This window comes from Takifugu rubripes, chromosome 14 (assembly GCF_901000725.2).
Source record: "Takifugu rubripes chromosome 14, fTakRub1.2, whole genome shotgun sequence".
Lineage (NCBI taxonomy): Eukaryota > Metazoa > Chordata > Actinopteri > Tetraodontiformes > Tetraodontidae > Takifugu > Takifugu rubripes.
The window spans coordinates 1,089,373-1,103,848 of record NC_042298.1 but is presented as its reverse complement, the minus strand read 5'-3'; the positions used below and the strand labels follow the sequence as shown (position 1 = coordinate 1,103,848).

The 14,476-nt window shown below is 39.5% G+C and overlaps 2 protein-coding genes across 5 annotated transcripts; both read left to right on the top strand.

Annotated features, from left to right (window-relative positions):
- The first annotated feature begins 510 nt into the window (after window positions 1–510).
- spdl1 (spindle apparatus coiled-coil protein 1) lies at window positions 511–5,820 on the top strand. 2 transcript variants are annotated; one of them, XM_003977063.3, is made up of 14 exons: window positions 511–740; window positions 1,000–1,158; window positions 1,241–1,417; window positions 1,674–1,868; window positions 1,954–2,103; window positions 2,433–2,531; window positions 3,702–3,812; window positions 3,899–4,039; window positions 4,145–4,248; window positions 4,404–4,524; window positions 4,658–4,724; window positions 4,803–4,991; window positions 5,094–5,169; window positions 5,591–5,820. In XM_003977063.3, the coding sequence occupies exons 2-14, from the start codon at window positions 1,000–1,002 to the stop codon at window positions 5,694–5,696; spliced, it is 1,695 nt and encodes a 564-aa protein (XP_003977112.2). In that variant the 5' UTR covers window positions 511–740; the 3' UTR covers window positions 5,697–5,820. The 2 variants fall into 2 exon arrangements, with proteins under 2 accessions (XP_003977112.2, XP_011616433.2); XM_011618131.2 differs by having other exon boundaries at window positions 5,082–5,169.
- A 1,371-nt stretch (window positions 5,821–7,191) lies between these two features.
- sil1 (SIL1 nucleotide exchange factor) lies at window positions 7,192–13,162 on the top strand. Of its 3 annotated transcripts, XM_029847307.1 has the most exons (13): window positions 7,192–7,313; window positions 7,803–7,885; window positions 8,043–8,205; window positions 8,365–8,470; window positions 8,548–8,650; window positions 10,053–10,139; window positions 10,271–10,366; window positions 10,440–10,561; window positions 11,506–11,602; window positions 11,673–11,837; window positions 12,278–12,442; window positions 12,519–12,737; window positions 12,780–13,162. In XM_029847307.1, the coding sequence occupies exons 2-12, from the start codon at window positions 7,808–7,810 to the stop codon at window positions 12,717–12,719; spliced, it is 1,383 nt and encodes a 460-aa protein (XP_029703167.1). In that variant the 5' UTR covers window positions 7,192–7,313; window positions 7,803–7,807; the 3' UTR covers window positions 12,720–12,737; window positions 12,780–13,162. The 3 variants fall into 3 exon arrangements, with proteins under 3 accessions (XP_029703167.1, XP_011616431.2, XP_011616432.2); XM_011618129.2 differs by having other exon boundaries at window positions 12,519–13,162; XM_011618130.2 differs by lacking the exon at window positions 7,192–7,313 and adding an exon at window positions 7,504–7,562 and having other exon boundaries at window positions 12,519–13,162.
- Window positions 13,163–14,476: the final 1,314 nt, after the last annotated feature.

Below are 14,476 nucleotides of genomic sequence, written 5' to 3'. Positions count from 1 at the left end.
AGTGTGCTGTGGCTGGGTTGATGAGTCTCTCCTGAGGCCATTTTCCACGAGTAGAGTCTTTTTCTGGTTTCTCTACCTCAATGGGTACAATGTACAACTAAAACACACGTCAATAAATGAAAACATTATTTTAATTTATCAACAATGGCCATGAACATATATAATTTCAAATCATAGACATGTACAATACTTGGGAAATACACATGTAATAAATAGCTCCATTTAACTCTTCTATTTAAGCCCCCCACACTGGGTTACTCTCAGTATGAGGTTGTATAATTCAAGTAACGTAGTCATTTTAAATAAAGTATAATTTTAGTGTCCATATTGAATTGTTCCAATTTCTAAGTTAACATCAGAGCATTATCAAGTTTCTTAAAGACTCGCACATAGTAGCTATTTTAAATGTTAATTACGTCCAGTGAGGAACAATAATTATCGTCATAATGATCATTATTTCAAATTTCTTGTTATCTTAGGGATTCGTTTGTAGTGACGGAGATGTAGTGAGGTAAATGACAAAGAAATGTAAGTAATAATATTATACGGAAAATGTATCTGTAGAAACTCTTGTTCCACGGCGCATAAAGGAGGTGGCCAGTCTCAAACTTCAGAATTTTCCTGGTTCGGCCCCCGAGACAGCAGGAAGAACGTAACCAGGAAGAAGGCGGAGTCAGACTCAAACCTCGCGGGAAGTTTCTGATTCAAATTGCGGCGGCGGACTGGTTTATTATCTGAAGGTGATTGAATATTGGTTTATTTGTTGCTCTTTTTTGTGGCGTTTTCAACTATGGCCTGGCTTAACAATGCGTTAAGTTTCTTAATTAGCCTCCTCCCTCGGAGCAGATTTTGGCAGAACTAAGTTTGTCAAACCACCGCTGTCGTCGAAATTACGTTTAGGCTAAAGTTGCTAAAACACTATTGTACGAATGATAAAATCCCAGCCAGGCCAACGACATTGTTGAGACGCTGAACAAAAACATCAGTTTTGTTTTCTAGATGGCAGAAGAGCAGCTGCAGCGGTTGAGGGCACAGCTCAAAGAGAGGGAGGAGCAGGTCCATAAGGCTGCCCAAGCAGGTTTAGATCTGCTAAACCAGCAGGTGGAACTACAGGACAAGCTAGAAGAACAAAGGGTGGAGATGACCAGTGCACTAGAGGTAGAAATACTGTCCTAGAAAAACAAACAACAAAATAAATATTGGAATGTATGCCTTATTCATTATGTCATCTGTGTTTAAGGCTCTAGAACAAGAAAAGTATTCCTTGCAAAAGGAACTGGAGTTAAAGACTCGAATGTTGCAGTCTCTAGAGTCAGACTTTGATTATATGAAGAAGCAGCAGATGCAGGATGCTCAAGAACGACAGCAGCATCGAGAGCAGCTCCACAGCACAGCGCTCAGTGAGCTCAACAACCAGGTTGAACACCATATCCTCAGCACATATCTCTCAAAAATTCCAATCTTATTGTAGACAGTTAATATATATATTTTTTCTATGATATCATGCTTTGTAACCTTTCAAATACTTTGTTATAAAAAGTAAAATGCCCTCATTTTCTATTCCTCTGCCATTACTGAGAACAACAGAAACTGAATATAATCTTGTTGTAAAATAAATATTGATAAATGCAGTCAGTAACCTGGCGATGATTGAATTGTCCTGCACGTTTAAGATTTTGAGGCTGCAGTCGTCTCTGGAGGAATCCAAGCTGAATGAGAAACAGCTAAAACACAAGCTTAAAACTCAGACAGAAACACTAAATAACAAGTTGGAAGAGCTTCGTGCTCTGAATGAACGAACTGGGAGCTCCATGACGTCTGAGATGATGGAGGTGCAAATAAAAATCATCGACCTGGAAAATGCCAAGGTGGGCAGAAGAAATAGTTTTTAAAGTAATTTATTTTTTTAGAAATAATGTACAAAATAGTCACTTGTGATTTTGATCTATCTAGGTGGAGTTGGAACAGAAACTACAGGAATGTCAATACAGTGAGCAGCAGCTGGAACAGACCAAGAGCAACCTCCAGCTGTGCCTGGAACACATCACTGAAGAAAAGGAGAAGAGGGAGAAAGAGGCTGTGTCCTGGTTCAATGCCTTCGAGGTAGCACAGCATCCATTTAAACTGGACTAAGGATATTCTGTACATCCAGTGTTTTTTATTGTGAGCTACAATTTAAGTGAGTTGTGTGCATGGTTTCCTGTCAATATGCATTCCCATTAAATTAGTACAGCTATTAATCCATAGAGTGAACTATGTCATGTCACATTGTTGGCACCATTGTTGGCACACAGAAAAGGCAATCCTCATTTGCTTTATGTTGGCAATCACTGAAGAGGTGGCATGTACTGTAGCTATAGATGGTGAAAGAGTTCAGATATTAACTTTGTGCACAAATTTTTCCAAACACGTAAGTACACCTTCCTTTACAGAAATCTCGGGAGGCAAACCGGGACCTTCAAATCCAGTTAGACCAGGTATTGCAGCAGGCCCAAGACCCCAACAGCAAAGGGAACTCCTTATTTGCAGAGGTAATCTCCCTACACACAAACATACCGGTATATAAATATACAGTACATACGTACATATAAAGGAAAATGTCTTGCCATTGAAGATTCAATGAATAAATTAAATGAATGTTTAAAAGTCATGTCTGTGTAGATTCTCAATCATCCAGGTCATTGTATCCAAGGTAGTTTTCTATGTCAACTGGACTGGGTTTCTTCTCTTGAAGACGTTTCACCTTCTTTCCAGAAGGCTTCTTCAGTTCTGAAATCGCTGGGGAGAGAGCTTGAAAATATAGCCCCTGTGGACCATTTGCATGCTAATGATCTGGGTGGTCACCTGAGAGTCGTTAGCAGGGTCGTTGGTCGGGTCGTTCACCTAGTTTCTGTTGAGGTGTCTCCCCTTTGTCTGCTGGATCACATGGTGGTGAGTCACTGGGTCTCCTGGAATGGTGTAAACATTTGGTTTGTTGTTGGGAGGAGTGGAGGACTGCATTGTATGTGGGTGATAGGAAGTGCCTCAGGCCACCACCTCTGTTTAAGGATGGTTTTTCCAATTTGACATGGATAGCTTCCTTGACACCCCTCTCAAACCAGCGGTCTTCTCTGGCCAGTATCCGTACTTGGCTGTCCTCGAAGGAGTGCCCACTCTCCTTTAGGTGTAAGTGGACTGCTGAGTCCTGACCTGAAGAGGTGGCGCGTCTGTGTTGTGCCATTCTTCTGTGGAGAGGTTGTTTGGTTTCCCCAATGTACAGTTCCTTGCATTTCTCCTGGCACTGTACAGCATAAACAACATTACTTTGTTTTGGTCTTGGTGTCTTGTCCTTTGGGTGGACTAACCTCTGTCTGAGAGTGTTCCTGGGTTTGAACTGAACCGGTATGTCGTGTTTCTGGAGGATCCTCCTAAACTTCTCAGAGACCCCGGACAGGTAGGGGATGGAAACGCTGGGACGTTTGTTTCTCTCCTCCTCTCCTTTGCTGGGGTCTCGCTTTCTTGAGGTTTTGGTGAAGGCCCAGTCTGGGTAACTGCATGTTTTGAGAGCTGTCTTAATGTGGTCCTGTTCCTTCTTTCTGCCTTGGGATGTGGTGGGTATTTCTCTGGCCCGGTGTTGGAGAGTTCTGATCAAACCCAGTCCAGTTGACACAGAAAACTACCTTGGTTTAAAAGTCATAGTTTTGTTTTTTTTTACTTTACAGTTGGAGGACAAGCGGGCAGAAATGGAGAGACAATTCATTAGTATGAAGGTCCAGTATCAATCACTGCAGAAGCAGCAAGATTTCAGCAAGCAGCAACTACAACGCATGAAGGTACTGTGTTTGAAGGGAAATATCATGCTTCTCCTGTTCAAATGAAGATGAATTGAATTCAATTGCATGTGGATGGCTGGGCGCAGGTCCAGATAGCCACTCTGATGCAGCTCCAGGGATCCAGGGCTGATTCTGCACAGGTGGAAAGACTCCAGTCCATGCTGTCGGAGAAAAATGGAGAAATTCAAAATCTAATGGTCAAACTGCAGAGACTAGAGAAAGTGGAGGTAAGGGCCCGTTTTAATAGTGAAAAATTAGAAAATAAAAACCATTCAGATTGGACAGTTTCTGTAAAGAAAACAAATTAAATTAGTTTGTGTCTCTGTTTATAGCTGACTTTAAAGGTTCAGTCTGCCAAACCTACACCAGAAACTGGTGATGGCCTTGATTACACTTACTACACTGACCTGCTCAAAATGAAGCTGGATAATGCTGTGTGAGTCAAAATGCAGCACTGTGCACTCATTCAATGTGTTATATGGAAGTTGTTTGTCAAGTAAAAGTGTTCCAACATTAGCTTCTATTATTAATCACCATTACGTGCTGGGTTACTTTTATTAAAAATCTGCATATTCTGTGTCTGTCTCTCAGCAAGGATACAGAGCGTTTAGGAGATGAACTTTCATTACAGAGGATGAAATCGTTATCAGAAAGCCAAAGAGCTTTGGAACTTGAGAGAAAACTCTTCTCATCAGAACGGCTGCTCCAACAGGTGACATAAGAGCATGCTTCATGTACAGTGGGCCAATTTCTAAAAAGACTAATATTTAATATTTCTTTAATTAAAATATATTACTGTGTGTCTAACATGTATTCATATATTTGTACATTTTGGAATACTGCAGGCTCAAAGTGATAAGATGAAACTGCAGTTACGTGTAGAGGAGCTCCAGCACAAATATGAGCCAAAAGGTAACAATGCTACTAATGAAGGACTTAGCAACATGATATAACGCTGATCTAGCTGCTGCTATCAATTTTTACATTTAGAGTCCAAAAGGAATCTGACTCAGAAGAGAAAAAAAGTGAAGCTCCCTGTTGATGTTGCGCCATCTTCCAAGGAGCCGCTTAAGAGGTTTGAGCAGGTTCTTTCTGTGGAGATGGAGGAAACAAATACAAAGACTACGGACACGGAGGTGCAATGTGTTCCGAAGACTGAAATACTGAGCTCCACCCAAGGTGTGACTCCGCTGTGTGAAATCCTCTTCCATTATCCATTATAGCAGCAAGGCCACTACAAAATATTCATATAATATATAATGTGGTCAGTTTCTCTTCCAGTTTCTGAATCTGGCTTACGTCCTTCCAAGTGCGTAAAGACCAATACAGATGTGCCTGTTGAGATTCCCAATCCCAGGTTAGTATCGAAAATAGCAAGTTGACATGGGACGATGTGACACTCTGAAAGGGTTGTTGTGGCATTTTGTCCCAGGCTGAGCGCAGGGTCATTAGATTGTGATGTTAAAAAATCAGACCAATGTTGCCACAAGAGGAGAAGTTATCCGAAAGGTTTATCTGCAAGGTGCAATATAGTATTAGCTTAAGTCTTTTTCCCCACAAAAAAGCAATATTTGTCTTGTTTGAATTTTCTCCATAAGTTACATGCAAAGGAGGAAAAGTTCGGACATGATTTTACTTGGTCTAAATTTTTTTTTATCATCACAAACTAGAATTTTTATATGCACTGTACAAAATGTAATCTTCACAATCAACAAGACTTTGGAGACATGTATCCTTAGTATATGAATATAACAATTGTTCTGCTCATCCTGCCTCAGGTCTCCTGTAAATGACTGTAAAGAGAAGCAAGAAAGGAAGGAAAAAGTGGAGATGATCCATGTGGGCTCAGTCAGCACTATGGAGAACGAGTGTGCTCAGCAGTAATGCTCTTCCTGATATTGGCTGATCCATTTGGAGTTTTCTGGTTTATATAAATTTAAGGTGACTTTAGCTGACATTTTTCCGTCAAACCTGTTAAATGATGGGTATATTAAAATGTTTTGAAATATTTTGCATCCTTGCTTTTTATTTCAAATCAGGACCCATGTTTTCAAACCATTATTATGGATGTTTGAGTGTATGGGTATTTTGTACTGCCCGAAACAAGACAAAATGACAAATTCATGTCGTTTTTCATTAGAGTTGTCGGCATTAAAGCTCTCAGGGCTGGAGGGGCTGCTCTCAATAACACAGTGAACATTCCTGCTATCAATGCTGACGTAGAGTTGTTGATGTGAACTAGTGCTCCAGATGCAATGAAACCATTGGAAGTGATAAACAACAGTGGTAAGGGACCTGATTCTGTCTTGTAAAGCACCATTGAGAGGTATCACAAAATTAAGAGTAGTATTTGGAGAAGGTGCAGCAACCTCACAGCACAGGCTACTGGTCGATAGGGCAATTGCCCAGGACTGTAGGACACGGCACTGTCATGGATACTGGAGGCCAACTCAAAGCCAATCACGCCGATGAGCATTAGATGTGGCATACATGCCGTTCTGCATATGCCTAAACCCCCTCAGCCAGATCATCACAAAGAGTGGCTATGGGTACCAGTTCTGAAGTGGAACAATCATCAGCCACCTCCTCTACATGGATGACATCAAGCTGTATGCCAAGAACAAGTGTGACATTGACTCCCTGATTCACCTCACTATATACTTGTATACTTCACTCTCTCTCTCTCTCTATATATAAAATCACTTCCATTTAAATTAAACTCCTGTTTTGTCATGGGGTTAAATTGGCATGTATGCGTTTGTAAGTGGGATATTCTGGACTTGCTAGGTGTCAAGTGAATCTCTGAATCTCCTTTCCTTTATTGGGGATGCTTATTTAGCTGATTGTGCACATATTGTAAAGTCAGGCCAGTGCCTGACATTTTTTTTAACTGCCCAGGATTTTGTTTATTTATAGTGGGTGAATGTAGCAGGGTTGATTCAGACATATATGTATACTTAGACATATTTGTTTCCATTTGTGTCATCACCTGACAACGGTAAGAATTCCCTCCTCAAGCGGAACTTCACTGTTACATTGCTCTTTTGCTAAGATACCTATTTTCAGTTATAAAGACTCAGGACATTAACTGACTAAGGTTAGAATTTTGTTGCGAATGAAGAATGGGTTTTACATTTCCTTGGCTATAGTCAATATTTTTTTATAAGTCTGCTGGGTTTATCATGCCTGTCGTATATATTCTTATGCGACTTCCGGGATTATCGTCCCAGCCAATCGTTTTACGAAAATACTATGAATATTTATGATTTTAGGAGAATCACATGGCGTTTTTATTTAATATTTATGAGATCCCCGGACCTCGCCGAGCCAATCGATGACGATTTTCACGATATTTATTAGATCCGTTGACGTCATCATTGGAAATAACAAATCACTTCCGGGTTATGATTGGTCACTGATTTACGTAGAATAACGAGATATTAGAAAATGATGACGCAAAAGAAGATAACCGCGGCATGTTGGTGTCAAACTGAATAACATGTGAGTTGATACGTTTGGTAAATTGATTGTTTAAAAGCACAAATCAATTTTTGATGTATAATCACATTCGGTTAGCCGGTTTAAATTTTTATTTTGTGCGTGACAAGTCATCTTTATGAATAGATGTTTTGAACCAATTGCACCAATTGGGTTTAAACATCTTTGACAATAGTTTAAGAAGCTTGTAAAGATAAACAGGAAGTTGATTGGTGGAGAACAGCACAGCGAGACGCACGTCTTCGTTTGTCGGTAGACAACTTCTAATCTTATTTTATTAACGCAGTGGAGTTAGTTGTCTGCTGGACAGACGTTCCCTATGGGCAAACCTCCTGTTCGCTCCGGTTGCAATGCGGCTCCGAGCCAGAGTTCCAACATTCACCCGTATTGCAGACTGTCCTGTAAACGCACGGAGACAGAAGACGACTGCAGTTCTTAAACTGAAAATGTGGGATGATTGAAAACATTATGCATTATATTTCTGTCTTTCAGTCACGATGACGAAGCTAATATTCAGCTGTATAAACCTGACCGTTCTTCTGCTGCTGCACTACTGTGAGAGCAATGTAGAACAGGTCTGTCCTGCTGTACTCTGTGTCAAACACTCATCATTCTTATTCTTCTTGTTATTAGTGGTAGTAGTAGTACTACTACGACTATTACAAGTAGTCATACTATATGCTAATAATAATAAGAATGGAGGAAAATATGACTATATTTTGTGTGTTTCAGAGGGCCTCAGCCACCAAAAGTCCACTGACCTCATTAGTAGTGGTGGAGAATGTAGATGGTGTCGAAGCAGGCAGTGATGAACAAGAACAATCCAGTGTTCCTGATAGTGAAGGACATTTAGAAGTGGTCCAACCAAGTGATGTTTGGCAAACACTTAAACCAGGTAATGCTGTTTTCATGTGTCGCACTTTATTTGATAAAGTCAGGTCAACTGGTTGATTTTTCTACTTTATTTCTGTGTGTGTGTGTGTGCGTGTGTGTGTGTGTGCGTGTGTGTGTGTGTGTGTGTGTGTGTGCACGCATCTCTCTCTCTGATATATAGGCCAGGCAGTGCCAGCAGGTTCCCATGTTAAGCTGAATCTGCAGACTGGTCAGCAGGAGGTGAGACTGGGAGAAGAGCAGCTGAAATACTGGACACAAGATCACAGGTCTGTGTTCAGAGTAACCGATTAATACAGATTAATAATAAATGTAATAAAATTGTAGTAAAAGGATTTGTTTGCAGGGAAAGAGAGAAGACATATGTATTTAGTCCCAATGAACTGAAAAGAGCAATGAAGAAAATAAAAGAGGACATGAAGATGGCCGACAAAGATACAGAGAAACGGGTGAGTTGAACTTTTTATCTTTTATGTGTTTTGGTGTGTAGAAGGTTGATTGTTAGTATAACTTAAAAAAAAAACAGAATTTTGTCTGTATGATTTTTTTTTTTTTTTTTACATCACTGTAAATGGTCTGAGATTTTAAAGAGAACCCAGACTATGAAGACATTTAAGCTTTTTTAGATTGCTTTTCAGGGCATAATTCATAAATGATTATTAAAAACTGTCAAAGTGACCTGGTTTAAAATAATTAACTGTCCATGACCATGAAAGGATTAGAAACGAATGACACACATGGCTCAAGCTGACCCAGGTCACAAAACCTGTTCTCAAACTCTTGTCCAAGTCTTTCTATGACCTGAGAGTACTTTTCTGCAACTCTGTCAAAAACCTCAGATGCAGAAGCATTGTCTTTCAGCACCATCTGCAGAGGGAAAGTGCGGCACCTTTTTTCTCTTTAAATGCACAGAGAAAAAGCTCATCTTGGCTTTAGAAACATTTAAAGCACTTACTATATCAACAACAGTCTTACCTTTGAGTTGCAACTGACAGTTCAAACTGCTGCCATCCACCAACTCGTCACACTGGATGCTGAACCACCTGCACCTCGCCAGATCACGGTCCAGCTGGTCAGCCCGTTTCCAAGCTATAGGAGAGGAGGAAAATGCATGCAGATCTAGTTGTCAAAAAGTGCATTTATCTGTTCTCAGCACTTCAGCACATTTTTTGATCAAACACAGCTAAGAACCAAATTGCAGAGATATAATTTTTTTTGTAAAATTAACAATAATCAATAACAATAATGTTGCTGTTAAACTTTAAAGATGTTCTTGTCCAGCCCTCTGGTGCAGATATAAGCTCTATTATCTTCATATCTTTGTATGAAAAATCTATCTATCTATGTATGAAAAAAAAGTTACTCTGACCATATGCACTGTCCAAACTGTGTCATGTATGAAACTGAGCACGTAAGGAAGAATTAAGTAAAAATCTTTAGATATGGCTGTCACCGATGTGAGCCAGAGAATCAGTCAACCGCACCTCCTAGAAAAAAACAGAAAAGTAGTGAATCAAAAACTCACAAAAAGCAGAAAACAACTGAACCACAACAAGTCCTCCTTCTTGCAAATGGCTTTATAATAGGACATCTTAAACAGGCATTTTATTCTGGGACTAAGCTTGAGCCTTGTCTGTGAAACCTTGAGCATTAGATGACAGTTGATTCATAATTTGAATCATCTGTTTGCTACTCACGTTAATTACAGAACGTTAATTACACAAGTACTGAAACACGTGGGAACTGCAACCTGATCACAGCATGGGGTCAAATGATTCTTATGTGGTGTTTTTACTGTGCACTTTCTTCCTGCTTGTAAATGAAGCTTCCTGTGTTGCTTTTGCATTGCAGGGTAGCATGACTACGAAATTTCATTCATTGGAAGAGTTAAAGAAAGACATCGCTCAGCTGGATCTATTGGTGGAGACAGATTTTCAGGTACAGTAGACTATCATAGCCAGTGGTGGCCCTGGCTAGTTTTACACCCTGGCTCGTGTTACTAATTCCCTCAACCCAATTCAGTACATCTATGTTCAGCATTCATTTAATCTGTTCACTGAAATGCTTAGATAATAAAACGCCTGCTGGAGCAGCTGAACAGCAGTCTGTCAACTACAGAGCAGAAGCTCCACATCCTGCATGAGCTTGAGTACCTGGTCCATCAAGTAAAGTAACACAATTACAGCTAAGTCATATTAGTCTTCATGGGTGTGTCTGACTCTTATTTGTGTGTGTTAGGTGGACAATGGTCAGACCTTGTGTACATTGGGAGGTTTCCAGTTAATTCTAAAGTGTCTGAACAGCTCTGATGTCAAACTACAGGAAAGTTCTGCATCTGTCTTGGGATCTGCCTTAGCCAGGTAAACTATGAATGGATCATTTAATGATAAACTTATGCAGTTAATATCAGCCTAATTGTGTTACCCATCCATAGTAATATTGACAATTGCTTATTTTTATGAAGTAAGTATTATGCAATCATTTAACCATGTGGTTGTTTATTGAATTGTTTTGTTTACTGCTAACAGTCACTTTTAGGGATGTTTTGGACATTCAATTTATAATTACAAAAGTTGAATTTTTGACCATTTGCTGAACTTTTTTCTGTTTTTAATTATTTTATGTCAGGGTTTTGTCAGCCTATTTTCTTTTAGTTTAAGTACCTCTACTTAGATGTCAAGTCCCTCTGTAACCAGTAACAGCTTAAGGTGTGTTTCCATTGCAGGAACTTTAGGGTAATTTTATGGGGTCATTGGTGTGTGTCTCCACTGTAGCAGCCTTCTCCCAACGGCCATTTACAAGAACTTTTATGGGGCCTAACCAAGTCCCTGCTCCATCATAGGAGCGATAATTGTCCTTGCAAAACACCTGGGGGGACTTGAGGTATACTCAGAACTGAGTGGCTAAATCCAGAGCAAGATTTGACTTGGAACCCAGGAGAAGAAGGGCATTAGTCTAGCAGACACCTCATTCATAGGATTTACCACGATTTACATAAACACTCAGGCCAGAAACATGGCAATCCCTTGTACTGTTTTGTATTTAATAAGTATCACAATGCAACATGTGTGCTAATAGTTATTAACACATTGCTGTGTACACAATTACAACAATTACAAGTCAAAATCAGTATGCCTCGATTGAAACTCGTGAGGTCATTGAGGGGTCCTACCCCGCAGTGGAGACATGACTATTGAGAGGGCCAAGTGAGAATAACAGTATGGCACTTCCTATAAAGTTCCTACCCACAGTATTTACCAGGAACTTCCACAGTGGGAATGTGCCTCATGTTTCTCTTTTGCAGTAACCCTGTGGTTCAGGTGAGGGCTGTGGAGAGTGGAGCTTTGCAGACATTGTTAACTCTGCTGGCCACTACCCACCCACAGCAAGTTAAAAAGAAGGTAAGTAAACCTGTACACAGTTGAAGTTAAAAGTAAACACTAACTTTTTCTTTGTCTTTTCATGTTTCAGGTTCTTTTTGCTTTAGCATCTCTGCTACGTCATTTCCCGTATGCACAGAGTCATTTCCTGTCACATGGAGGGCTTCAAGTCCTATCAGAATTATTTAGGGCAGATGAAGGTGGAGTTCTGCGTACACGCATTGTCACTATGTTGTATGACATGATAAGTGAAAAGGTACAAAAAAACACCCGCCAGTCTATCCATGTTATGTTATGTTTGAAGTAACATTCAATTTTTAGTGCTTCCATTAAGATCTGACGTTGATGTAACATGCATGCATTTAAACAAGTTGTTTAGATGGTACTGCTACAGGCCTAAATGGATTAAAATGGCCCACTTTTACAGTTGTGAAGTGTTTTTAAGGAAATATGCCATTCAGTACAGTATATACAGTATTCTCATTGGGTAGAAACTAGTAGTTGTGTTTTCTGTGGGGATGGAGGTATAAGGCCACACTGCTTAACCATGTTTTCCATATTTGTATCAGGCATTTTTAGGGATGTTTGACCAGCTTAATAAAAGCTAGATGTAATAATGTTTTTTTTGTAATGTTCTGGACCTTTACCTACCTGAACATGTTAAACAACATGACAGTGATTGTCCTGCATCTCCAGGAACTGATTTCCCAGGCTGAACAGAAAACTGTGCATGACCCGTCTCATGACAAACTTGTCCGTCAGTATGCTGAGGTGTCCTTAAAGGGAGATCTGCTGGAAAATGGCTGGTGCAGTTTGGTCCCACAGCAACTAAAGTCTTCTGAACATGACTACAGAGAGAAGGTGCTTATTTGAAGCCATTAACTTGTAGGAAATTCACAGTAATTGAGTGAACCAGCACTGTGTCACTTTTTTGCAGACTCTGCGGGCTTTGTTAGTGATGGCTCCTGTATGCTTGGACCAGTACCGGTCTGATGACTTTCTGCTGGAGTCCCTGATATCTCTTGGAGACCATTACCATGGAATGGTGCAGGCAGAAAGGATAATGGGAGAAGATGATGGCTATTTCTCAGAGATTGTTGAACTTATAGATGCCCTAGAAGTCCAAATAAAGCGATGAAGAGGGCGGTAGAGTAACATATTTATGGGTACAGAAACAGAGATGAGCACACAGCATCACTTCATGTGAAAATTAAAGATCTATTTTGAAGCACATTACCTTCTGCATAAGGATTGGGGCACACTGCTGCATGTGAATATCCAGGAACATCTGAACCTAATGAGTTCTTGAGGTCAATATATATTTAAAAATTACATTTTTGGCCTTACCCAAAAGAAAAACATTTGTATTTACATAATTGTGTTTTTTATACGACTGATGACTGAAGTATTTACTCTCTGTGGATGAGTTCTGCATGGGGAACAATATGTAAGGTCTTGACGTGGATGCTAACAGGACTTTTTTGATGCATGGTGGCGCCAACTGTAAGAGTCCCTGTGGTTTCAGCATTTATTTTAATTGGTGTTACAATTGTTCAATTTTAGACTAAATTGTCCACGGAACATGACTCCAGAAGTTATTGTGCAACCTACCTGCACACCTTCAATTAAAGTTGGGAATGTTAGCAGTTATTTTCAAGGTCCACCATTTGTGGACTATTATCCAATCACTAGAATGACTGATTTGAGCTTCTTTTGAGAACTTATAAAATCCCTAACCAGACTCATAAGCTGTAACCATCTTCTTTCTGATGTCTTCAGTTGCTCTTTCAATCTCAACATGGTCAACTCTCAACAGTCAGGAGCACACCAAAGTAAAAGCCTGAAGTATAAAGAAGACAGTCCTAATTTAAAAGTTGTGTCCTAATTGTGAGAACCAGATGTGATGCATCTGCGTGGGATTTTAGCCATTTTTAATAAAAAAAAGAAAAATGTTTACGTACATACATGCGTATAACGGCACAAATAACGACAGGGTATACATTGCTGCAACACTGCCACCTACTGACAATTCTTAAAATCTGCACATGTGCCAAAATAAAAGCAGGACATTAAACACACCCTATAACTGCGATCTAATAATTTACCATTTTATTATTTATTATGGCATTATTGTGAGCTGGAGATGAATGTAAAACAAATGTCTGCTCCTGCTGACCAATTAAGTCCAATGAATCTAACCCCCAACACATGTGGAAGCATATCACCAACAAGCGTCCAAAGCATAACTTTAATCTAACAACTTAACCTAAAAACCAAAAATCAATACTATTTAATTTTTTCACCTGTACTTAGACAAATCCTGCTATGCCTCAAGTTAAAACTTCGAATTGAGACTGGTGGGAAGGAGCAAACTCGCATGACTTGCATATATTCTTAATGATACGATGGGATATTTTTGTTTGTTTTGCTAGCGAACTAAGTCGTTATTTCGACTAAGTATCTTATTATTTTAAATGACATCATAACACCCCCCACCCCCCGGCGCCTTTTTTTGCGTATACGTGGCATTATCGGCTTTCTCTTGAATTTCTTTGGTTCAGTAATTCTGAATTTGTTCATGGAATATTAATCTCAACAATTAATATGTATACCAAAGTGAAAAATATGGGAACGATTAGAACATTATGGGAATTTTTTTTTTTTTTAGATTTTGGGAAGCTTCAGTTTTCACTCAACGATCCCAAGACGTTCTTTACTGAAATTCAGAAAATCCTGATGTAGCATTTCAAGACAAACCTTATTCAAAAATGTATATTGTACGGTATAATGTATCTGTAATTTGTATTTATTTTTGTCTTAGATTTTTCAGTAACGACTGAAAGAAAATGGGATGTGTGATTTTTAAATTATTTGAATTTGGAATTCATCAGTGCT

Coding starts and splice junctions, on each gene's coding strand:
- spdl1 (XM_011618131.2), top strand. CDS start 1,000: ATGGCAGAAGAGCAGCTGCAGCGGTTGAGGGCACAGCTCAAAGAGAGG. Junction 4,249..4,403: donor ATGAAGCTGGATAATGCTGT/GTGAGTCAAAAT, acceptor TCTGTCTCTCAG/CAAGGATACAGAGCGTTTAG. Junction 4,992..5,081: donor AATACTGAGCTCCACCCAAG/GTGTGACTCCGC, acceptor TAATGTGGTCAG/TTTCTCTTCCAGTTTCTGAA.
- sil1 (XM_029847307.1), top strand. CDS start 7,808: ATGACGAAGCTAATATTCAGCTGTATAAACCTGACCGTTCTTCTGCTG. Junction 7,886..8,042: donor GTGAGAGCAATGTAGAACAG/GTCTGTCCTGCT, acceptor TGTGTGTTTCAG/AGGGCCTCAGCCACCAAAAG. Junction 8,651..10,052: donor ACAAAGATACAGAGAAACGG/GTGAGTTGAACT, acceptor TTTGCATTGCAG/GGTAGCATGACTACGAAATT.